Raw genomic sequence first — 25,806 nt, forward strand, 5'->3', positions numbered from 1 at the left:
ATTTCCTTCTATTTTCCTTCTTCACCTATGGCATAATTTATAACAAAGGTTAGAGGCCCAGTCTCAGCCTGAGCTTTTAGCAGAATGTGAAATTCTGGCATTTTTACATAATTTCTGCCTCCTGTAATTAGATGATAAATACAATAACAAGGAAATAACATCACCTACTAAAAATAACAATCATTTTATTAATTAATGGTTAAGAGAAAATCTGGGAGGCTCTACCTGACCATTACCTTACCAATATCTATATTTAAGTCGTTCTATAGATAGGATCGATATACATTTAAAAATAGGTTATTAAGCTTAAAACTGACATTCTGGTCATTCAAAACAAATAAGGCTACAGCAACTTTTCCAGTTAATTACTGGAAAATCATTTATGCAATATCTTATATATCTATGAAACTAATTACTAGAATAACAAATGCACTGGTAGAGATTCTGTCTGGCTTCTTCTTGCTTTATCTATATGCTAAAGTTGGTACCTGAGGAACCAATCCTCCATTTCATTCAAAGTCCAAACACCCTACTGAAGTCAATTCTAGTACGCTCTATCTAGAAGCTCTATGTAATAACCATGTGATTTGCTGAAGTCTATCAGAAAGGATGCACGCAACAATATATCAAAAATAGAGTATTGTGTGCACATCCTCTGATTATGCTGCCCAACTACCTAGAGAATTCAATGAAGCAAAACTACAGTCACCATGTTAAAAGACAAATGTGTTGTTTTTTTAATTTCATCATACTGAAGCAAGCTATTAGTTCTTGAGTGTTGATGAGAACATGCACGAATCTACTGAGTCGTACGGTGAATAGACAGATGACAACAGAAACCTTTTCTCCTTCTCCTTCCTCCAGCAAACCCCCATGTTTGAATCGCTGAGTCTATCAGCTCCAGGGGCCAAATCTCCAACTAGGGGCTAACGAATACAGTAACGACACTGTTTCTGTGGTCCATATTTAAACCAGTCCTGCATGTATGGGCACATCCTGACCTACTGTTTAGAATGAAAATGAAAAGCAATGCTCAACTTATCTTTGATAAGATCTTCAATTCAAATTTATCTGCATTTCCAATAAGATAACCAGGAGCTGATGAGCAATGAAAAAGAACAGCATGCCTTTTAAAAAAAAATGAAAAAACCCACAAACTTCTTCTAGTTAAGAAGTGAGTATAACCCTACTGGCATTGCTTCCCGAATTCTTGTAGATAGGATGCATTCTTGATCCTACGTGGCACAGAATAAGCATATCCATTAGAACTTAAAAGATTATGAAAGCATTCGTGTGACAAATACTGGAAGCCCACACATAATTCCAGTCACCCATGAGACAAGTGAATTACAGCAGGCACAAACAAGGACAATACATTCATGCAGAATATCAAATGCATTTATTTTAATGGCTAAAAGAGCTTGGATTGTTTTAACACACAGCACAGACACAGGAGTATGACTGTTAGCTAAAAAAAACGGGAAGGAAGATGAAAAAAATGTATTTTGCCCAAACTGCTCATTTGCTTAGACAAGAACAATATGAGTATAAACTGACCTTCAGGACATTAAAGCTGAAGAGTGGGGAGTTCTGGTGCACATTAGGACAAAAAACCCTACCTTTTTCAAGGAAAAAAAGGCTTAATAGAATTAGGAAACATCCTTTATCATGTAGTTCTGTGATACAAGAACAAGAACACAGGAAATACAATACATATACTATTCTGTCTAGACAGTCTTCCTAATTTCAAAACAAAAGCTTTTAGTAAATATCTCTGTACACTGTAAACGTTTTTCGTCTTTAACATATTATGTTTTCCCACTGTCTTCTGAAAACCCGTTCAACTTGTTCATAGCTGCATTCTGAAAAGGCTTTTCTTTTTCAATTTATTCCTCAATTAACTCCACAGAACTGTTACTTATTTCCTACACCCATTAAATCTTTTGTTGACCTTTTAGCATCCATTTACCCACTAGATCTGGGCTTAAATGCCTCCTTTTCTTGTAGGAAGTCAAGGTATTATCTGCAGATATCTGTCCAGCTGTAAATGCTTTAACAAATTTACTTACAGGGTGCAGACCTTATGTTACTGAAAATCTGAGGTAACAGTTTTTTCTAAAGCAAGAATAATTCAACAGAACTGTTACAGAAAGTACATTCTAAAAATTGGTAACACTATTAAAAACCAACTAATTCAGCAGGTTAAGTGAAAACTTGTAATTCTGAAAGGAGGAGCCTTCATAATTTTATGGAGCTTTTTGACTCTGCAATTTGCAATGCACATGGGGGTGCATTTTGAAGGGGATGAGGGAACTGAGAGGATCACAGAAGTCGTACTCTACAGGTCTTCCCAAGTATCTTAACAATCATATTTCTTCTCCTACAAGAGAAAGCCTCCATTCTTCACCCTGCCACCATGTTCAACAACTACTTGTCCATATAGCGTGAACAAATACATTCAAGCTAGCTCAGACCCTTAAGCCTGCACAACAGAAGTAGTAACATTTCATCTTTCACATCCAAGCTCAGTAAGTTTAACTTCAAAATCTTTGCAACCACATAAGGAGACTGAACTTTAAGAAGTTTGCAGGACTCAGATAAGGAATCTTCTTAAGCTAACTCAACTTTAGGTGACTTCTGTCAGGCTCTGCATACACTGAACAAAACGTGTACTTCAGTGTGAGTGGTGACAGAAGAGACGAGGTCTAGATTACACTGTAAGACACATACACTTTTACATGACAAACATTTCTATTAGTGACAGACATTCATTTTGGAGTTAAAGCATCTCAGCAAACAGCTAACACAGAACAAAACAGATTTTTCGGTTGCTTAAGAAAGTAAGCAGAAATACCTTACTGTCAAGCTTCAGCATGACTCTTCCAAGCCCTCTGATGGGACGCGGTGCAAGAGCTTCCTGACGTTCTTTCACAAAGTTTTCAACAAATTGCCACCAACTTTTGCAACGTTTTGCCATGAAACTCAGAACTCCAAAATGAACCACGAGTTTTTTTAGTGCCCAAACTGCAACCACAAGAAGGAAATAAAAGGATGAGTGATTTTCAGAGGAGCACCACAAACCTATGCCAGTATGGAAGACCTATGAAAAAGAAAGAAAAAGTTATTTTGCATTAGAAATCACCTTCAGAATTTTGAAGTGATTTTACTACTAATCTCCTAATTCACTTTACAGACACGCTAATCTACACTGAATTCAAACTGCACAAGAACAGAAGTGCCCATACACTGCACACTTACGTATCTAAGATTTCAGCAAGGCCTAAGATAAGCAGGTGCCAATCCGTGATTCCAGTAGAGTGGGTTTATCATATGTTCACACACATAGCACAGATATCACACTCAGAACTTATTAGTACATTATACATAAGAGAAGTTCTTCACTCACTCCTCAAATTTTAGGCCTTCTATTTTGCTATATCTACATCTTTTATCAAAGGACTGACAGCAGATCACAAAGTCAGTATACACACCTTCAAATGAAATACAACTACTGATGATTTTTGCTTTTAAACATTTAAAACATTATCTTGAGATCAGCTCTGAATCTTAGCTTGAAGATCATCACATAATGCTTCAGAAAAATCTACGCTGCTTCTCAAAACCAGATAAAAGAAATAGATCACAAAATAGTTTGTGTTGGAAGGGACCTTTAAGACCACCTAGTCCCAGCCCCCCTGCTGTAGGCAGGGACTCCTCCCTCTAGACCACATTGCTCAAAGCCCCATCAGCCTGGCCTTCAATGCTTCCAGGGAGCAGGCATTCACAATCTCACTGGGAAGCCTGTTCCAGTGTCCCACCACCCTCACAGTATTTTTTCCTATTATCTAGTCTATATCTACCCTCTGCCAGTTTAAAATCATTTCCTCTTGTTCTGTCACTACCTGCCCTTCTAAAAAGACCCTCCCCAGCTTTCCTGTAGGCCCCCTTCAGGTACTGGAAGGCCGCTATAAGGTCCCCTTGGAGCCCTCTCTTCTCCAGGCTGAAAAGCCCCAACTCTCTCAGCCTGTCCTTGTAGGAGAGGTGCTCCAGCCCTCTGATCATTCTCATGGCCCTCCTCTGGATGCACTGCAACATGACGGACAACTCTTCCCTTTCCTTTAGAAAAGAAGCATTTTGCTACCACAAATAGCTTTTCTCTGATATTCCTAACATAGATCCACTGTACTTAACAACGCTAGAAAAGTCTAGCATTACAGTTAAGGAAAAAAAAAAAAAAACCAACAACACAGGTATCTGTTTGCCTCCAACAAGATACTGCCCAGAGACTTCTACATAACTCTTCTTCTAAGACATCTCTGTTCTTCTTTACTAGTTTTGAGTATATACTCAGTAAGTGAAGAATTACAATAAAGAATGTAAAAGCAAAGAAAGAATGCTACATACAAAACTTTCCTCAGAAGCTAACGGGCCTTTAATATCCTGATATTTTTGCCATATTCTTTTTTATTCAACCTCTGTATTACAACTGATTTTACTGGAGTATCAATGAAAACTTGTAAGTCACTAAAAACATTACACAATCCTATATATCATATTTACTGCAATACTTGATACTGAACTCCCCATCACTAATTCAAACAGAGTTTTAAAAAACATTTTTTTCCTCCAAATTAGATGCATTACTTACTGCCACACTTCCATACTATAACAATCCTCCCATCCTGCAAAACACTCATTATGCTTCTACTTGGAGATATCCGAAATGGCATCCATGGCCCCAAAGGCAAACTTTTAACATCCACAGTGCATTTATCAAGGTTCCACAAAAACCTATTATTTTAAAGCAACTCAGTTATATAAAGAGCTCACTCAACAACTCACTGAGATTTGGTTTGCTTGCCTCTGGCACCATCATGTGGCAAATACAGGACTTAGTCTCTTGTATTAAATAGTCTAGTGAGCTTTCTTATAGAGATCATCAGGTAAACAAACAGGAGAAAAGTGTCAGTGCCAACCTACAGCACCTAACTTGTAGGTTGAAGCATTGTACGATAGAATGCCACTGATGGTAAATACACTGATGGCAAAAGGGAAAGGGAAAAGGGAAAGTTTGCATTTTACCAGAAAATGCGAACTATACATTTGAAATGGCGTTCTAAACCTTTGCTATTATTTAAATACAAACATTTAAACAGTATTTTCTAAAGTAACTGACTGTACACTCTCTGCAAATGTGATATCAAGAAGTCCTACAGTCAGTCACACAGCTGAAATTATACCAGGATCAAGAGTCAAGAGAAAAAGTGAAATATATATTTGACAGAACAAGCAAGCAAACGAAAGATCTTAAAACAAGACAATACCAGGCTGACATCACTGAACAAATGCTATGGAGTGTTCCACAATTTGGTTTACTGTTTAGCCTTTGAATTCAAAAGTCATCTTTTCACCTTTTCGTTCTGTGGAATAATTACTTTTTACCCTCTACATCAAGCAATTTTAAGAGCATCTCATTCCACTGAACGAAAAATTACTTCAAGGAAAAACATAAATGGTACCAAGATACTACTAATAATCTAAATCCTGTTTCACATGCATCCTTTCTACTAGTGTGAGTTAGGCTATCAAAAGTAACCCCTTCAAACTTCAAGAGTTTTCACTGTTGTTTGTTTTTAAACACACTAGAAGCAATCTCCTTCAGGTCTCTGAATTTAAGTATATTTATCAACCTCAAACTTGGAAAGTTGTAACAAAACCTGCTTTATATGCCCTGCTATTTTCCACTACTACGTATTTTTAACACCACTTCTCTTTTATCAAACTGGGTTTATCCTCATCTGCTTTCTCACACTTGATGTGATCAACTGGTATCATTTCAGCTCTGTTCATCACTATACTACCTTCTCATAACATTTTCATGGTGATTGAGTTTTATTCATTGTCTACGGCTAAGAAAAAGCACTTACTGGCCCAGTGTTTCTCCTAAGACAGCAGGTCACAAACATTCTCAAAATTAATTTCTAGTTTGGCTTGAGTTTATTGCTCAGGTAGCTGATTTAAACTCATTAAGTTTAATGGCAGCAGGAGTATTCATCCATTTCAGTTACAGATTCGTGCTCCGATCTAAATTTGTCTGGATCAAGCTTACAACCAACCACCATTGTCTGCCTAACTGCAAAATTATTGTGTCCATTCTTCCCTCCTACCCAAGCAGTTATTTCCAATGATTACAGCATTCTCGGCATTTTTAGGAGACTGGAGAGTCTATAATGTCTTTGTGTACCAGGTAGCAAAGTGGCCTCCATGGAAAGAGAGTAGAAAAGAGTCTGAGATGGTTCCAGCCAGCTCCTCAGTGGGCCCACAGCAGACTACAGCTGAGCCCAACAGCCACACGTGCTGCCTCCATGAGAGTGTTTTTAAGAAAGAGCAGGAAGTGCTAGAGAGGGAGAGGAGGAAGGAACATAGAAGAGAACAGGGAGAAAATGAGCAAATAGAGAGGAGGGAGGAACAAAAAGGCCAGAAGAGCAGAAGTGTCCCATTAGGGAGCAGGCACACCCAGAGGAACTGCGGTGCTAGACTACCTGCCTCCCTAGGGGCAACGCAGCCTATGGATAAGCCCACATTGAAGCCCAGGGAAAGAGTAAGCAGCTTTGTGATACTTCTGCCGCTTGCTGGAGCCCACCCACAAAACTTAGAAAAAGGGTAAATAGTATTAGATACATAAAAAATGCTGGAAGTTAGTGTTTAGAGAAAAGCCAAAAGGAATCAGGGAACTCACTTTGTTTACAGCTAAGGGACAAGAGAATTCAGATTTACAGCAGGCCAGACTTATTTTTAGAGTTCCTATCTTCCCTATCTACCCTCAAAGAAAGGCTACTGGAGCGGCATTCAGCTTTTAAATCACTTCCTCAGACAGCTATCAAATATTCCATTCTTTCTTGATATGTAACAGAACAGATGCACAGACGTGAAGTGACAAAGCCAATTAGCCCGAGAGCTAGAATTAGAATCAAATTTATCTTGTGATTTGTTCACAGAACCCAGCAACATATTTTTAGAGGAAATTAAAACAGATGTATGAGTTGTACTTCAACAGTGAATAACAGCAAAAATATTTTCTGTCAGTACGTACAGAAACATGAAAGACAAGACATCAAGAGGAAGAAAAACAAAAGTACTCCAAACCAAAAGCATTCCTACAATCTACGGTGTGGCACTAAATTATTCCAGGTAACGTACATAGTAACAACAGTCAACAAAGCAATTTAACAGTAAGAGTTGTCCACTACACGGTAACAGACAGCCGACATTAATCCTATTTGAAACTACAGTTCATAGAAAAAACATTGATGTTTTTGAATTCTGAACACTTGAAAATTGAAAGTCATTAAAAAGCTTTATATTTTTAAAAAAACCTCTATGAGCCTATAGAACTTTTCTTTTACTTCACCTTACACGAAGCCTACAGCTATCCAAAGCCATCATTTAAAAAAACACGTATATTAACTGTATTACTACCTGCAAAAGGCACTGGTAACAGCTGCACAATCCAGAAATTTAGCCAGATCTGGACAATAACAATTGCCCACACAAGTGTAACGAAGTAAACATCACTAGTTTTCTTTTTTTTAAGAAGAGAACCAATCTCAGGTCTTTGTCTGTTCCCAGAAGAGGACGCAGAGGAGGAGAAAGATGAAGAAGCTTGTGGAGGTGGATCACCTTCTGCCGCACCTAAAACAAACGAAAGCAAAGAAGTGGAAGTTATCACATTAAGCTTCACCGCAGAACAGAATATTGCTCCCTACAGCCAACTTAACCTTGACTTTTTGTTGTTGCTTTCTTTCTTTCTTGGTAATTTCACTAGATGACAGGGACAGCCTTGACACTGATCCATGTCTTGAAAAGCTAGAACAGGGCTGCACAGGCATTCCCACATCACATGACACCATGTCAGGCAGTACAGGGAGGAACAGAGAAGAGATGCTACAGCCTCTAAGAGGCCTCTTATTGCCACACGTTAATTGTGAGCTAAATGTACTGTAGCAAATAACCAGAAAACTCTGGAAACCTCAGGAAAGAAGAAATTTTTGTCTTAAATCTTTTCAAGGACTCAAAAAGAAACCCAGATTTGCTCAAAACTCATTTAAACAAAAAACAGCATAAATCGAAGAGGATGCTTCTATCTTATCATCTTCTTACTACGCTTTTTTGAGTACTCACATTACAAACACAGCACTCGCTGTGATCCTGATTTGCCTAAAGCAAGCACAGATTAGCAGATAACAAATGTTGTCATGCATTTATAAACCAGCAAAGATGAAGTTCAATTTGAAAATAAATGTGAGGTGAAGGGTTAAAAACGAAGTTATTTAAGAATAAACAGCAAATAGTAACTTCAGGCAAAAAATACTATGTCCAAATTAAAGTCCTTGCAAATACAACAATCTCTTTCTGAGAACACCATTATCAGCTTTTACTGCGTCCACATGCTTGGCCCCTTGAGGCAAAATGGGGAAGTTTCCCATGCAACATTATATGAAAAACATTTATAGCCATAAAGGAAGAATAGGGATACAAGAAAACCTGAAAAGCTACTATGTGCTTATGAATAAAAGGTAATTTGCTGTGTCATGCACACAGCAGCAGGTAAGCAATGAAAACTGGATTTGTACCACATCAACAGCAATCACTTCCACCCCATGAAGAAAAACTGCTGTAGAAACTGTATTACAATATGCTGCATACATTTAAAATTAAAAAAAAAAAAAAAAAGCCCAGACACTTCACACATGCAATTTTAGCTGTGATGCACCTTTACTAAAGACACTCCAAGACTGAAGCATTAACAGCTAGAGCAAAGGCAGATTTGTCACATGTGGACACAGCGGTAAATAACAGATTCTGCCACCCCACACACTAGATGAATGCTCTTCTTTTGTTTTAGAAATCTGCACTGGTCTTTCTATGAGTAAGGGGAACTGCTTTTAGAGCTTATTATAAGTGCTTTGCAACCTCACTAATACCACAGAACAGATGTACTGATTCAACTAACTGACAGACACTGGAAGATAACAGAAACATCAGCTGGTTGCAGGTAACATATCTGGTGAATATTCCCAAAGGGGTTACAGGAGGCAATCTGAAAGAAGGAGCTCAGCAAGCAGCCAAATGCAGCAGATGGCTCAGGTGGAGTGCTTCTTAGCAAATCAGTTCACGTTTCAAACAGACGAAGGCCAGCTCTCTCATATATGAACGATACTTGGGATAAAAAGACCAAAGTTAATTTTTCATGAGGGGAAAGGAAGTCACCCATAAACAGAAGCTCTCCTAAAAAGACAGACAAAGTGTTACTGTCGTAAGAAATAAACATGTCTGCCTTTCCCCTGTACACCGCAGTTTAAAGAAGGAAAAAAAAAAACCAGCACAAACGGATCAAGCTTATAATGCACTAAAGAAAGCAGTACGTTCATAATCAAGAATTCGCCCCACCTATTCAACACCTTTCTTTTTACTCTTTTTTTCTCCAAAACTGCTATAACCAATGTAAGAAGTAACATGACAACAAGCAGAAATCCAAAGGGAAGACAATTCTTCCCAAAAAGCCAAAATAGAAAACGAAGGAATTTAATTCCGAGGAGCCTTTGTCTCAAGATGAAAGTTATCTGATACTTTTTACCCCAAAAGCACTTAGTAGTATCACTTTCATGAAAGAAGAAAATAATATTACCCCTTCTGGCAATGAAAAGTGTGCTGGAATGTATTTTTGCTATAAAGAAAACTAAATAACAGCAACAATAATGATGAGTAGTACCAATTAAACTCAATCACTCTCTTAGAGTTTCTCTATCGCTTACTCTATGGACATAAGCAGACTACACAGAATGCAAAACACAGGTGGGAATAAGATGACAGGAAAAAAAGAAGGCGGGGAGAGGAAAAAAAGACTACAAAAATCCTTGGAAATCCTAGGATACAACAGCTTTTTCAGAATGAAGTTTTACAGTACGTTAAGCCAAACTGTATTGGCACTGCCAATGACCTCGCAGTATTCTTCCCAGGCCGAACACACAGACTTCTTAATGTCAGAACTGCCATTCAGGTGACCGTATCAGATTCACAGAACGGCCTAGGTTGAAAAGGACCACAATGATCATCTAGTTTCAACCCCCCTGCTATGTGCAGGGTCACCAACCACCAGACCAGGCTGCCCAGAGCCACATCCAGCCTGGCCTTGAATGCCTCCAGGGAAGGGGCATCCACAGCCTCCTTGGGCAACCTGTTCCAGTGCATCACCATCCTCTGGGTGGAAAACTTCCTCCTAATATCTAATCTAAACCTCCTCGTCTTAGTTTAAAACCATTCACCCTTGTCCAATCACCATCAACCCATGTAAACAGCCGTTCCCACTCCTGTTTATACACTCCCTTCAAGTATTGGAAGGCCACAATGAGGTCTCCCCAGAGCCTTCTCTTCTCCAAGCTAAACAAGCCCAGTTCCCTCAACCTTTCTTCACAGGAGAGGTGCTCCAGCCCTCTGATCATCTTACTGGCCCTTCTCTGGACCCGTTCCAAGAGCTCTGCATCCTTCAAGTCAGGTCACAGAAGCTGATCCAACTCAGAAAACAAACACTGCAAATGAAACAAGTCAGATTTTGTTGACAAGATGAGCTCTGCAAATCAAGATATGGATGCCTCCTTAATACAAATGGAGGATTATCAGAATCTTAGGAGTAGCTTCAGGTTCTATAAAACCTTATTAAATGCAGTCCATAATGTCTTTGCAGATGAGAATTAGACACGAAACTCTGTATTCGTCCCTTTCCCGTTGTGAAGGAAAAGAACAGCAGTATTCACAAGCCAGAAAGATACAAAACCGGCTAATTGCCTCAAAAAAAAAAAAAAAAAGTAAAAAACACTCAGTAAAAAAGATACCTTTTTGTCTTTTGTGTCTTTGGCTTCCAGCCAAGAGAGAACATTACAATTTCAAAACAGAAAAGAAGTTGTCTTAAAGAGGAAAAGAAATTAAAACTAATGTGTAAGTTAAAAAAGAAAAAAAAAAAAAACAACAATAAAGAAAACCATAACCATTTATACCATCGATCTGTGGGAGACTGTCTCTTAACAGTATGTTCAAAATCCAGGCAAAAAACGCCACTCACTTCCAAAATTAAATATAAGAAAGAGCAATAAAAGAAGGCTGCTACACAGTGCTCCTTTCCGAAACTTCAGGCTATGTCCATGGTGTTCTGTATTTATTTTCATGATAGTCTTGTAAAATGTAGAAATAAAGATGAGAAAAGAGTAAGTCATCTACAGCCATCCTTTTCATATTTAAAAAACAAGTTTGTTTTCAAGTAGAGTTTACACTGACATATTCAAAATTTGGAAGCGTGTTTGTTTCAACAAAAGATTTCTGAAGAGATTGTTCTACATCAATTGTTTTTTACCCAACTGCTGAAGTAACTTTTTAGTTTCACAAAAGCCATTCTTTGGACACTTTTAACACAGCATGCTCAAAGGACTCTCTCTTGTACACTCACTATGTTTCCTACTCTTCAGAATTCCCTTGTTACAGGGGATATAAAGAACATACTGTCTTCAAGTAGACCACTCAGCTCAGACACAGCCAATTTCAAGAGGATGCTTTGGAAGCTTATATTCTGTCAAGTTGAATGACCTGTTTCACAGGAAACTGATGAAACCTTTCAATTGTCAGGTTACCATAATAGCTTATTTTTGAAGTATCCTACGCCATTCCATAAAGGCCTACTCAGAAAAATGATGGTAAAGCTCAAAACCAGTGATGGATATCTAAACATCCTCTTTGCAACATTTTGAAGCCATTTCTTATAGACTTCTGTTGTTGCAAGTGAAATATCATGACTTTAGCTACATTCTCAAGTAAACTCACTAAAGGAAAGACATTCATCATGCCAGCTGAAAAAGAGAGTGAAGTTTTTTTGTCACTGTGATGTACAGAAATTTTATTCTTGTCTGTCTGTACCTGCTGCAGTTATATCTTGTAACAGACAAGAAATCAAAGAGAAGAGTAAACAAAAGTAAACAATAAAGATGAGGAAAAAATGCCCTCATTCTGAAAAGAAAATCTGCTACTTAGGTTTTCTAGATGCTCAGATGGCCACATAGTATAATTTGAAAGCTGGTTTCTGTATATTGCCTTCTTAGCATTTTTTTTTTTCAAAACATAAATCACTTTGATAAAGTACAAATGTGCTATTTGTTAGGAATGAAAAACAGAGGGCCTGTTTTGAAATCTTTTCTTTATTCTCTCTAATCTCATGCCGTCAGAGCAAATTCAAGTGTCTCCTTACGCAGAATTCAGTCACCTGAGGGTTGTGTGGAACGGTCATTACTGGATTCATCTTCTGTCACGGAAATTGCCATGGCAATTGTTGAAGCAGCAATGGAAATCATCTGACCAGGAAGCTCTGCCCCTGTAAAATATATGTGTATGTAGTTAAAAAAAATAATAACAATTTAAAAAATAAAAATAAAACAAACAAACAAAACCCCTTAAGTCTTAAGATGTTTTATGTGTTTCTTGATATCCACTGAAGCTGTCAAATGAAACAAATTATAAGGATTGATACTGTTAGTTATTAATATGTCTTATCTATAGTCAATGTTATCAAACACTAATGAGTGCTATTAATTTTAGTACTACAATACAATTGGAGGCAAAACACAAAAGCAGTTATTTACACTTCCCTTGCTAGTGAGCTGCTACTGATGAAGTCATTTGCAGTTGCTGACAGTTCAGTTAATCTGAAAATCTCTACAGCAGATAGTCAGTTTTACTAACCAAGATGATGACGACGTTCAGGAAAACAGTAACAGCAAAACAGGAAGGAAGTTTACTAAAGTAGCCATACAACTATTACTAGATAGGAACAGATGACATTTATTTATATCTAAAATTGATTTTCTACAGGAGAAAATTATTTTTTCTCTCTAAGTCTAAACACAAACCATAAAACATACATTAACTAGAAATGATTAGATAGGAGAAGCTTGCTGGACGGAGTTGTCTCAATTTCTCTCACACACAACATTACAGGAGCTACTAAACCCATGCTGATCCTTTCTTTCAAAATTAGCCTTTGATTCCCTGTTTCCTGGGCTTTCTTTATGCTTGGGGCTACATATAGGATTCTCTAATGTTAAATTATAGAAATATATTCTAAACTTAGTAGTTAAGGGGGATGGGGCTTAATAATGAGTCACTACTTTGCTATGAAAAGGTAACTACCCATTTCAAAGATTTCCTGTAAAGAACTGAAGATTCACTTCAGCACGCATAAAGCACTTTGAAGCAAATGTACTAAAATCTTCCAGTAAATTCTTCCAATCCACACAATATTGAATGCACAATAATACAATCCCGATTCTCGACTTCACAGATCTTTTGCCTCCATTATGAAAGACATAGAGATTCATTTCTTACCAGAAGACTCCTTTCCATTCTGCTGTTCATGCAACATGCCTACAGTCATCAGAACAACTATAACCAGGAACACAGGAATTCTCCAGGAACCTGCCACAGAAGCTGAAAAATACAGTACTTTTAACAACCACAAAGATTAGAATATTAGTAATCACTACACTTAGGAAAACCAAGGTAAGCACCCCACTAACAAAGAAAAATCAAGGCAGAAACTAAGTGTCATAAAACAAACATGATTCCTGCATTCCCATAGAAGAATAGGAGAAGCAGGTGAGCAAGTTTCTCTACTAATAGGCCAAGCTGTTACCATTTCTAACGTCACTGACTCTAAACTATCTACATCTAAAACTACATTAAGATACACATGAAGTAAAAACATTTTAGAAATCAGAGGCAAATCAAATCCCTTTTCCTAAAAAAAAATGTGTATTTATTTCAGATCTCTAGAGTGGTTATTAAGCAGTGCCTTCTTGGCTTTCAACTTTTCATCTAGTATTTTCAGAAAATACAAGACTACAAAACATAAGCTAATGCAACATCACTATCTGCAGCTACAAACCTTAGCAAAGCGTGTCTACGTGTTCCTGAAACTTGATGCTAAAGCAAAGTAAATCAAGGAATATGTTCTGAAATCCTCCATCATTATAGCCTTTTATTATTTGCGTAACGTTGTCACCATAAACTCATATGATAATGTAATCTGACAGTCTTAAATATGTAAAATCAAATACTGTAGTCATATTCTACTATAATCTTATATTTGCATTACAGATTACACAGACTATTGATAAATTTATTTGCTATTGTTGATATAGACTTGCTTAATGACTGCTGACACAGATGGGCTTTCTTGCTTCTAGTACTATTAAATGTATTTTACATAGGGGCACAATAGAAAAATAATTTGTTACTCACCTAAGTGAAAGAGCAGCATGATCCACACAGGGACAGAGACTGCTTTCAGGTAACGCTCGGTGCTTACATTCCACTTGAATGAAACCATCAGCAGGTAACCAACTACCAACGTCCATATCTGTAAGAAAAAGACACACAGGTATGTAGACATACATACAATACAGTTGTAACTGTGTGCACACACACACCCCTAGTTGGTCTAGTGAGGAGCTTGATGTCAGGTTCCAATTCTGAAATGTAGGCTTCATAAAGAAGGATTAAGCACAGGACTTCAGCCTGCATGCGAGAGGAGTGCAGAACTGGTGCGAAGTGTAAGGAGATAAGGCCACAGATGCCTTTGGCCTGACATCAGTACGGTTTGAACGTGAGGAGGAATACACTCTTTGCTTGACAGAAACCCTGAAGGAGGTTATCCAGCAGTCTAAGCACCTACTCTGGAACTGCTAGGGAAAGATTAGAGTCTAAATGACACAGGGCCAGCAGAGCACCAGTGGGGCTTTAGGGGACACAGAGCCAGCAGAGCACCACTCAGCCCATAACAGCACAACTTGCCAGCTTCTGTGCTTCAGCTCAAAGAAGTAATGGGGCTTTAGACCAAAGACCGTCACTAGGAAGGACAATAAAAATAAAAATGCTGCTCCCCAGCAGCCTTCATTCACAGAAGTCATGACTTCAAAATAACTTCTCACATGGAATTTTATCAAAACTCATTTAATCGAAGCCGTAAAATGGTTCTGCAGTAACAAATCAAGTACCATCATTTTGGTTATGCAGCTTGTAAAAAGCAGGTATAAATCTGCTTATCAGATTAATGCCAAGAGAGATTTCTATAATTAAATCTTGAGATAAAGAATTTAAGCTTGACAATGTGGAAAAGAAGAAAGCAGAAACCATAAAAGTTTGCAGATGGCTGATATGCAGTAGAAGAGGTGAAATAAGATGTATTAAAACCTGTAAAAAGTTTCAATAGTGCATTCTTCTTAAATATACCTCATATGTATGAGGTATTTCTGCCCCAAATTCAACATTCTGTGACTCCCTATCCATAACCAGTTAAGAAAACCCTTGAATTCCCATTCATAAATTCATAAATGCCAACAAAGCTTGAACAGAGCCGCTATTAACTGCATTTGCTGAATCAGACTTCACTGCAAAAGCTAAGAATGCACTGGCAGAGACAGAGAACAAGCAATTAGGCAGAACACACTGAAAGAGCATTCACCTCTATTCTGCTTTATGACACGGAAGAGGCAGAGCCCCAATGAAGGGGTCTGTGTAACTACTCCAGCAAAGACTAAAGCCTAAAACTCATTACAAGTCTGAGGCACTAAGATTTAAAATAAATAATAAATCAGTTCTGACCCACAGCAGCGTGCTAAAGGCAATATAGGTTTTTAATCAAATTCATCCAGAAGTCATATTACAGCACAATTGCAAAAGATAACTCAGTTCCAAGACAACGCCCTTCTCCTTAACATCAGCCACACAACATCTGTGTGACGCATATTCCATTGGAGACAATTTTTAACTTTTAGTGACAAATTACCAACAAAAGACACGGTAAGTTCAATCAATTAGATTTCCCAGTGAAAAATAAACCAAGAGTGGGAGGCCAGGCATGAGTCTATGGTTAACAGCCAACAAACCAAACCGTGCTCCACTGCCCTTAGCCATGCATGTAGCTGAACTAAGCTAGCGCATGTGGGTTTAGCTGTTGAATAATTACTCCTGTTCTGTTCATCCATTCTCATTTCTAAAAGCTTAGCAAATGACCCAAGTAGAAGTATTCCTAACTTCTACTGATAAGACAGAGATTATTTTAGAATAAATGAGTCATTTTGTTTCAGAAATCGAACAGCAACAATCCTCAATGCCTGTGAATGAACTTTGCGGCCATCTGGCTGGTTCAAGAGGTTTTGCCTCAATGATACCGTGGTGTGATCAACTCACCATCAGTCCACCTTACAGCAAAGCACCTCTCAAAACTCAGTAGAACTTCCCTACGCTGCAGGGGACACGCTGAATGGGAACCGGGGTAGCCTCCTTCCAACAATTCATGGCTGAAAGCAGCTGACAGAGCAAATTAACTCACAGTGACAAAGACTAGGATTTTATCCCTTTCTAACTTGGCAACAGCTTATTTCTGATATTTGGAATTTTTTGTTTGTTTAACCCCTTAAGTGTCTGTTATATAATGTTTCCCTTTTTTTTTTTTTTTTTCCTTTCCCCAAATGGTCTCTAGACATTTTGGCTACGAGAACAGTAACAGCCTCTTTATTATTACACGACCATTGCAACAATTGTCTCCATGGAAATGAAGAATAAAGGATACTGTACTTTCACTGAAATTAAGTTTAACTGTGGACACAAGCCACGCTAACCCACAATGCACACAGATGTCATTTATGCAGGTACAGTTAACCAGGTAACTAATGCACACTCTTCAGACATTGCAAAACACATTAGCTACTGTTAACTGTTTATTAAACAGAAGTCAGTCACAGATGCCTTTCACCATCTACTCTACATTTTAAATGCTTATTCAATCTCAATACCTACACATATGAACAACTCCCATGTATCAGGATTTGAAAGCTTTTCCTCTTCCTTCCCTCACTTATCCTCATTGTCTGAGCAGACAGAGACCTCCTTCCTCAAATCTTTCTTGCATTTTCCAGCATCCTTCGCTAACTGAACAAAAAAGTTGCTCTGCCTTCAGACATATTAAAAATAAACATATAAATAAGCTGTATACTTCTCTGAACAGACAGTTGTATAACTGCAGAGCAATTTCTCATATTTCAGCATCCACTTCTGGGTTGCAGCAGTAACTTTAAAACAGCAGATCTTCAGTTGCCTAAGCAAGCCTGAGGGGCTTCAGTTCTCTTTCAATCACCACCCGGAGTCAAAACTACACCGTAAAAAGGCTGCAGCTTTTACATGAAGCATCCGCTTCAGCATTTTGACTTCTCTTTTTGATTGTACTGTCAGAAAGTGTAAGATTTATCAGCACGACTGTTTCAACAATGTTAGCGAAGGACTGTTTTCAGTTCCAGTTAAAGATGGGAGAATCTGAAAATACAAGGAATGGTTTGGCTCTGACATCTTTTTTTTCCAATAAGAATGAGCTCTCTCTTACTCCTCAACTCTTTACAATAAATTCCACTTTTTATTTACACAGTGCATTCTTGGTACCAGCAGGTTAACCTTTAAAGGAGAGGCTTTACAACTGTGCTTAACTAATACTTCACTGCTAGCAAAAGCAGTGCTTCCCTTCCCTCCTACTGATGGAGATGCAGCCTCACCTCTCCTACACACCGTACAATTATCACTTACTTTCAAAATCAAATTATAGATCAACAGGACAGGGGGATGTTTCCAAGCAAGCTGTCTCAAGTATATACATATCGATGTCTCCTATAAATCCCTATAAAAAAAAAGGGAATTTCATCATGTTAGGGTTTTGCAATCAGCAGCAGTCATCCCACACGCAAGGAGGCTTCTCAGGCACTCCATGCTTGTTTCGCAAACTTTAAAGCAGTGTTACACCAGATGATGACAGCCAAAGAAGAGATCTTGTGACATAATTTCTAACCTCTCCCTCCTCGCTGGCAAAGGAATGAATGATGGCAAAAGCTGAATGAAAGGGCACGTTCTTAAAAACTGCACCCATGTAAGGCATTACATGCATCACTAAAAGCCAACTCTTTGCCGTGACAAACATCGCAGCGTTTTCTTTATTTAATTGAAAATGTTCTTCTAAACAAGAAAAAAAGATAACGAGGTTATCAATTAATTATGAATGCATCATTTCTATTCCAGTTTTCAGAACCAGAGAATTAAGCTCACGAAGCTCTTCTGTTTCTTCCACAGTACGTGCAACTCCACAACATGCAGAGTTGAGAAGAATGAAGAAAGCCCAACTGACCTTCAGTTCAGAGACAGCTTTCGTCCAGCGGATACAAAGACCAAAGAACACAACCAAACCAAATGCCCACAAAGGGAATGCTACTGACCACTTAAGAGCAAACTCATCCTCCCCTTCACTAAGGAAACCTTCATTACTGAGAATTCCATTTGACAGGAGTGAAAATGAGCTTCAAACTTCTGTAGCACATAACACAAGTTATCGGTTTTTATGACATGATTCCATAGTTGTTGTTCTGAAGAAACAAAACTCTGAATAATTCAACAGAATCAAACGCACAGATCAGTTCTGTGGTATTTTAGAGCCCTGGAAGATGATCATATAATAATAGCTGTGTTTACACTCACATACAAACTTCTGAGATTAGAGGGCTGAAAGGTGGACTGGATGATGTTTAGATGTCCCTTTCAACCCAAACCATCCTATGTTAACAATGGATATTTTACATATTACCTAGGCAAGTAAGTGACATAGTGATTTTTGCTAAAGAAGTGCAAGAAAGCGTACACCTGAATTATTCCTTGTTCTACCCTCATAGGAATAGAAACTTGCACCAGTTCTGCTCCTAGAATCCCCAGTTATGATACGTAACCATTTCAATACCTTGGATTTCAACACGCCATGACTACTGAACCAGATGAAGCAGAAGCCCGGTGCTCAGCAAGATTCCAACTTTCTGAAGTGACTCAACTAGGAACTTAGAATTGGAATTCTGAGCCAGGCAGGAAGTGACCTTCAAAATCAATACTGTCACACACGAGTTAAAAGCATTTTCCATGTCTTCTGCAACATTTCCTGTGACATGAATGTAAGGAAGTCCATTACACTAAGACACAGAAATCTGCAGCTATGGATGCTAACACCTCCCTCCTACATTTCACATTTCCCATTTCAATGGAAAAATTACTTCTGAGATACTTTGTTAAGAAAAAGCTATTCAGGGATCAAACTTCTCTCTCCAGATAGAGAGTCCTCATGATGCCATTTTAACCAAAGATGGATCTTTAATTTACATCAACTTCTTCCTCTTCTTGTTTTATACCATACAGCGTAGCTGAAGTTTTATTGGTCAGCTCTATGCCAACATTCCTTTCAGAAGTGGAAAAAAATAAGTTATATCATGTCCAAATAATAAATTCCCCAAAATATCCATCTTTACATGGCATTCATCGTTAGGCTCAAGACTTGTGTCAGCTTCAAGCTTGGAGTTGCATTTCATGCACGTCAATCTAAACAGACTAATGTGCCTTTTCAGGATAGGTGAGTCCTGGAAAGTACTCTCAAAGCTGAGATGAGCACGGAAGGGAAAAGGTGGAAAGCACTACAAACAAACCTAGTCTCTTCCTGACCCTCTCCACCCTGTTTTAAATAGGACACGTGGTTTCTACAAAATTATCTCTACCAGGCTGTGGCAACAACCCTCAACTGTGGTTTTGGTTGCATGCGTTTACAGTCAGTTCCTGACTGTCTGATTTACAAGCTGTGACATCAAAACACCAGAAGTACAGTTACAAATGGCAAAAAAGAACACTTCAAAGATCAGAACTGCGTTTTTCTCACATACAGCTGTGCCAACATTACAGTCAGATTGAACCCTTTCCTTTGCTACTGCCCAGTAAGTGAACTCTGCAAAATATAGATGCTTTCTCTTGTCTGCAAGTGACCCCCAACAGCACTACAGAAGCAGAGCATTATGGATGCCTGCAACCCCAAATGTTTGTCAGGAAGCACATTTGAGTATTTCAGTCTGCAAGGGATGCCTTAAAGACTGCTGACACCTAGTGCCAGCGCAATGGTGTTAGCCCTGGTGGATGTCTTTGACAGTTCCCTGACAGGGCGAATTAGACAAGGCTAAGACATACAGCACCTTTTTAGGCAGTACTCCATCCAACGTACTGGTCACAGAAAACTGTATTTCCAGATTTGCCCAGCACTGTAGTGAGGAAAGGACCGATTCAGTCCTCTTACTGCATGCTACTAGCATAAAACGAGTTGTGCCTGGTACATTCAGATACAGCTCAGCTAACAGTTTCACAGAGCTACAGTTTCACACACACAGAAGAAAGACAAGACATATTTCTGAACCCCATTAATAACTTAGGACAAACCACAGAAGAAAGATTAGCCGTAGGAGAAAGATCTTCACAGCCCCGTAACCAAATTCACTCCAGAGAATCCTGCCCATTATTACCACATCGGATTTAATTTACTCAGAAGATGAACTTCAGAGTCAGCGTAGAATGGCTGTATAATTCATTTCATCTGCTGGGATGTTTATAGAAAACAAACCATTTCCTAAATAAACACGAGCATTTGACTCCTAGTGAAAAATAGATAAATAAATAGAACCAAGAGCATTTCCTGTACAGCACTGCAACTGCAGAACATCAGGATAAAGTAACCTGAATTGTCCACATAAAGCAGAAACATTCCTCACACCTCAGTATGGGGTTGGATACAAGATCCCCCCCTACAAATCTACAGCGGACACAGCAGTCCAAGATTAGGGTTTAAACAATGTGAGAATTCTGAGGGCAACTACGCTGAAATTGGTATAGCATATAAACAGGTGTGTATATATACATACATACATATACATAAATAGGGCATCACCAGTCTGCTACGGGGCAAATTCCTCCCTGTTTCAAAAAAGATATAGGAAAACTTTCTTCTTCCCTATTAGGTTACCTGATGTTCACGTAGGGCACATATCCTCTGTGTATCAGGCCCAGCAGTCTCCTATATTTCTCAAGCAAGCTTTCTCAAAGAAGATGCATTAACTGTACAGTGCAAAAGGAAAGGGGATGGTGGGAACGTGATGCCTGTAGACTAGCCTAAGATCCTGGGCTTATTCTCCAAATGCAGCATTTTACAGCTACTTAAAGGATGGGCCTATCATGGTGGGATCTAGGATTCCCATCTCAAACTGCAGAAGGGACAAAGAAATCCCAGACGGGAATGCAGGCATTTCTCAGTCTTCATTCATCAATGCTTGTGAATGGCTATTCCAGATTTGAGGACAACAGCACCAGAAAGCTCTGCAGAGTACTGGTGCCAAGATGCAGTTTTCTGTGTCACTATCACATGCTACTCCGGAGTTTGGAGAACACTGTTCTGGAAATAATGAGAAATTTCATCTCTGTATCACAGCTTAGTAGGAACCATAAAAATAGTTTTAGAAAACCAAATCGGTACCCAAATAAAGCGTAATTTTCTCAGTCAAATACTAACAGACACATCTCACTTCCCTCGTGAGAAGGGGAATAAGAAAGGGAGAACACAACTGTGCACGTTCATCCTCTGTGCAAGCAGCAGGACAGCCAGGTGGTGCAAAGCTCCCGGTGGAAATAACTTTACACCTTTGCTGGACAGAATTGCATGTGCCTGGAGCACAGACATTCACAGTTCGTAAGATAAAAGCTTCCATAAACAACTGCACACTGCTACCCAGATGCCGCTCTCACTGTCAAAACCAGCCACACTGCAACAGGTATTACGTTATCTTTTTTAGGCTTCTACTAAACTATTTACACATTACGTTCCTGGCAAAAAAAGTGTTCCCTACTGGATAAGGATAAAAAATTATTCATTTTATACTAAGTTGTTGTGTACTGAAGTATTTCCAAACACGGAAATCTGGATTGGTTTTGCAGGCTGCTAAAATTAAGGGCAAAAAATGAGACGATCATCCCTTTCGCTTATTGCAGAGTATCTACTAACAAATTTTCATGCGCGATAACATAAAGAAAGAACCATTCAGATCCCAGAGAACAATGGAGCAAACTGACTTGCAATATGCAAAATATGCCATACACATGCAAACGTGGTCCTGCAACCCAACATGGAAATGGAACAGCTTTTAAATGCTTAACTGAAATCAAAGCAGACGCAGCTCAAGGCTCCTCAGCAGCATGGATAAAATTAAGTTACTTTGCTGCAGCTTTGAGATTATATAAGTGATGCAGAGGAAAGGCCATGAAACTGGAATAGGAAAACGCTATAAAACACAGAGAAGATGCCTGGCTGAGCAGTGGAAATTCACAAAGGGGAGCACTGAGGTTCTTTCTCGTAGTGTCTCAGGAAGAGAACTGGGCAGCGTCACACCTCTACGTTCCTTGAGCACCTCCAGCAACAGTGACTCCACCACCTCCCTGGGCAGCCCCTTCCAATGCCTCACCACTCTTTCTGCAAATAAATGTTTCCCAATTAGCCAACGTGAACCTCCCCTGGTGCAACTTAAAGCCAGCACCTGGAGCCCTACTGCTAGCTCACTTAGCTGGCTACTGCTTTGCTTCAGGAAGACCACCCTTACCTCTTCTGACACAGACCCCGCATCCTCCCAAGGAACTTGAGGCTGAAAGTTCTGGGAACTTCGCTTTTCTTCCCAACTAAAATCTCACAGCACTTCATCGAACGGAAAGGTCGCTTTAGGAACAGCAGAACAAAGCAGAAGAATCAGACACAGCTGAACACGCCCGCGACGAGCAGGTACAGCCATGGGGTAGTGCACTTCAGCCGCAGTTACTTAACAACTTCTGGTAGCTTTGTACACACCAGCCATCGTTACAGCGTGATTAACCGAGTCCAAACAAGGGACTGGGCTTAGCCAGATCACACAGCCTAGCAACAACGCATCTGCACAAGACGTTTGCCAAGCCAGAGGGAAGTCTGAAGCTTAGCAAGGTAACGGCACAGCAACTAACCCAAACTTCCAGTCAGCACTGACAAGTCACGCTTGTGTTCCCCCACCGCTTCACTGCAGCTAAATGGGAACGCTCGTAACTTGTCTCTTAGCAAAGAGAGAACGCCCGCCTGCGCTTCCTGCTCAGCCTTAACCACACTCGTGAGGATTAAACACATCTCCCCGACACTTTTCAGCACGCGACCACACTTCGGAGCAGAAAGCCACGCAGATCCCTTCCTCCCTTTTTCACACACCCTCCAGCCCACGCTATCTCCACCGGTGTAAACAGCTCAAACCACCCTGCGGGACACCCGGGAGCACACGCGCCCGGCCCCGCCGCGCTCCCACCGCCCTCCTTACGGTTCCCGCGGCCGCCGCCGCGCAACAAGTGAGATGGCGCCGGGCCGCGCCCAGCCCCGCTGCCGCCCCTTCCTCCCTCCTGCCTTCCCTCCGGCCCCGCACTCACCCACTGGCTGCTGAAGTAGTCCAGCCCTTGGCAGATGAGGCGGGCGGCCTGGGCCAGCAGCACCTGCACGCCCAGCGAGCTGCCCAGGCAGTACAGCCCGTAGAGCAGCGGCCCGCCGGCGCCCAGCAGCAGCAGGAGCCGCCGCCGCCGCAGCACCTGCTCGCCCAGCGCCTCCACGCCGTAGTTGGCGAAGCAGAGGGGCAGCAGCAGCGCGGCCAGCAGCACGGGCGTGCGGGAGCGCTGCAGGCGGCCCAGCCAGCGGCGGCCCAGCGCCGTCAGCGAGCTCTTGAAGGGGTGCAGGAAGGTGCCGCACAGCACGGCCCACAGCAGCGGCCGCAGGAAGGCCTCCAGAATGAAGTAGACCAGCACGGCGGCCCCGCAGCACAGCCCCGCGAACAGCAGCGCGCCCGTGTTGTAGAAGGCCTGCTTGATCGGCTTCTCCAGCCGCGGCAGCGACATCCCCGCCGACCCGGCCGGGCCGAGAGGCAGCCGCGGCACGGCCGCCGCCGCCGCGCCCTCCGCCCCGCCGGGGGAGCCGCCCGGCCGCCGCCCCGCCGCCGGAGAGCCCGGAGGGGCCGCCGCGGACTCTCCGCCGTCAGCCATGGCGCCCGCCCCGCGGCTCCGCTCCGGCCGCCGGTGCCAGGGGGCAAGGCCGCCGCGGGAGGCGAGGGCGCGGCGAGGCGGCGGGGCCTCTAGTGCCGCCGCGCGGCTCCGGGCCCGGGCGGGGAAGGGAGTTGCCGGCGGGGAAGGGTGCCGGGAAATGTAGTTTTCTTCCGGAGGAGCCCGCGGCCGCGGCCCCCCCGAAGCGCGGCCTGACGGAGCGGCGAGGCGGAGGGGAGGGCGGGAGCCCCGAGTCCCTTCCTTCCCTCGTGGGAAATCGCTGAGCGAGGGCCGAGGCTGCCCGGCTCCGCCGCTGCTGTTACTGAAGGGTCAGATAGAGGAGCGAAGTATAGCGCAGCCCAGCACACCTGGGCTCGGCAGCTTGTCCTCGGCCCATGCCCTGCAGCCCCCTCGTAGATGCATTAAGCTCTCTGCCATTCCCAGCATCACACTCTTTGGGAGCAGGTAATGCTCTACAGTGCAACATCATTGCAAAGGTGGAGAGCAAGACAGGTCCAAGCAACTGGAGAACTGTTCTTGCCTGAGCCCACCCTAGCAGCAGGTTGTTTCACAGGGAAACGTGTGCTTTTTCTGAACATTAAACTCACTAGAAGTAGCTCTGACAGGATGTTTAGACCTGACGTGTGATATTACGTTGTGTATCATTTTATTTATTTGTGAATAATATAAGGAGAAACTGTTTCCCTGCATCAGTTGTACACCAGACACCTGTGTCCGTACGTGACGTGCCGGCTAGTGTTGTAGAGGCAGTCTAAATGCCTCTATTAACGTGGCTGATCTGAAGGAGTCTTTTTGAGGGCAGGGATCCACTACATTTGAAGCAGCTGGATGCTGTCCAGCTGTTTGCCTGTCACAGCTTCAAGCAACCTTCAGCAGGTATTGAACCTGTTGGCAGTACCACCACAAGGCCTCTGTACCAATCCTCCTCCTGAAAGTGATACGCTTCATAATCTCTGTAACTCAATGGAAAGCACAGCAATGACAGCAGAGCAGCAAGGTCCCAGGCTGGAACAAGTGAGGATTTGCTCAAATGCAAAAGTCATGGAAACAAAAGAAGAGGTCTGCTTACCTTTAGAAGGCCTCAGGTATGCAGGGATCTCCAGCAAGATACCCTTGCCTCTACTGCCTACCCTTAAATGAGCTTTGGGAAGGGGTGGATCCTGGCTTCACCCCTTCCAGTCACTCAGATGCGTTGCAAGCACCTGAGCTCCTCTGGATTGGCCCTGCCTTCCCACCAAACGTTCACTCACTGTTTCAAGCCTTGACATAGCATTTCCACTACACCTCTAAAACACAGAGTTTGCATGCCTCTGAACACATGAAAAGTGCATGCCAACTGGAATTTGATTTTGTTCTAGACTTTTTAGGATTTGAATACAAGTATAACGTTATGTAACATGATGGTAGATTTGCAACCACCAGGACTTTGGAACATTTCTTGTGCAATGCAGGCTGCAATTACCTTGAGAACAATTGTTTTTAACTCAAAAAAATGGAAATACATCTGATCATAGCCCAATTTTTAAAGGCAGGGCAATATAAAGAATCATAAAGGTTGGAAAAGACCACTAAGAACATGTAGCCCGACCACCAACCTGTCCTCACCATGTCCACGAACCATGTCCCTCAGTGCCACATCTACACAGTTGTTGAACGCCTCCAGGGACAGTGACTCCACCCCCTCCCTCAGCAGCCTGTTCCACTGCCTCATTGCTTTTTCTGAGTTGTTCTTACTCATATCCAACCTGACAGCAGACTATTGCAGAA

The 25,806-nt window shown here is 41.2% G+C and overlaps 1 protein-coding gene and 1 long non-coding RNA gene across 7 annotated transcripts in view; one reads left to right on the forward strand and one right to left on the reverse strand.

Annotated features, from left to right (window-relative positions):
• Positions 1 to 24,115, reverse strand: part of TMEM245 (transmembrane protein 245) — an 80,125-nt gene extending 56,010 nt beyond the window's left edge. For all 5 annotated transcript variants that reach the window (XR_003073823.3, XM_015282350.4, XM_015282351.4 and 2 more), the window contains exons 1-6: positions 23,419 to 24,115; positions 14,341 to 14,458; positions 13,426 to 13,527; positions 12,308 to 12,415; positions 7,480 to 7,692; positions 2,855 to 3,024 (exon numbers count right to left, since the gene is read on the reverse strand). Coding sequence is in view for 4 of the 5 variants with exons in the window: in XM_015282350.4 (XP_015137836.2) it covers positions 2,855 to 3,024; positions 7,480 to 7,692; positions 12,308 to 12,415; positions 13,426 to 13,527; positions 14,341 to 14,458; positions 23,419 to 24,021 (1,314 nt within the window). In the remaining variant the exon portion in view is untranslated. The remainder of the gene's footprint in view (positions 1 to 2,854; positions 3,025 to 7,479; positions 7,693 to 12,307; positions 12,416 to 13,425; positions 13,528 to 14,340; positions 14,459 to 23,418) is intronic.
• LOC121109632 lies at positions 15,596 to 20,454 on the forward strand. Of its 2 annotated transcripts, none has more exons than XR_005857330.1 (3): positions 15,596 to 15,900; positions 16,583 to 16,765; positions 18,214 to 20,454. It is a non-coding gene; the product is annotated as an uncharacterized LOC121109632 (long non-coding RNA). The 2 variants fall into 2 exon arrangements; XR_005857329.1 differs by having other exon boundaries at positions 16,583 to 16,751.
• Positions 24,116 to 25,806: the final 1,691 nt, after the last annotated feature.

This window comes from Gallus gallus, chromosome 2 (assembly GCF_016699485.2).
Source record: "Gallus gallus isolate bGalGal1 chromosome 2, bGalGal1.mat.broiler.GRCg7b, whole genome shotgun sequence".
Taxonomy (NCBI): domain Eukaryota; kingdom Metazoa; phylum Chordata; class Aves; order Galliformes; family Phasianidae; genus Gallus; species Gallus gallus.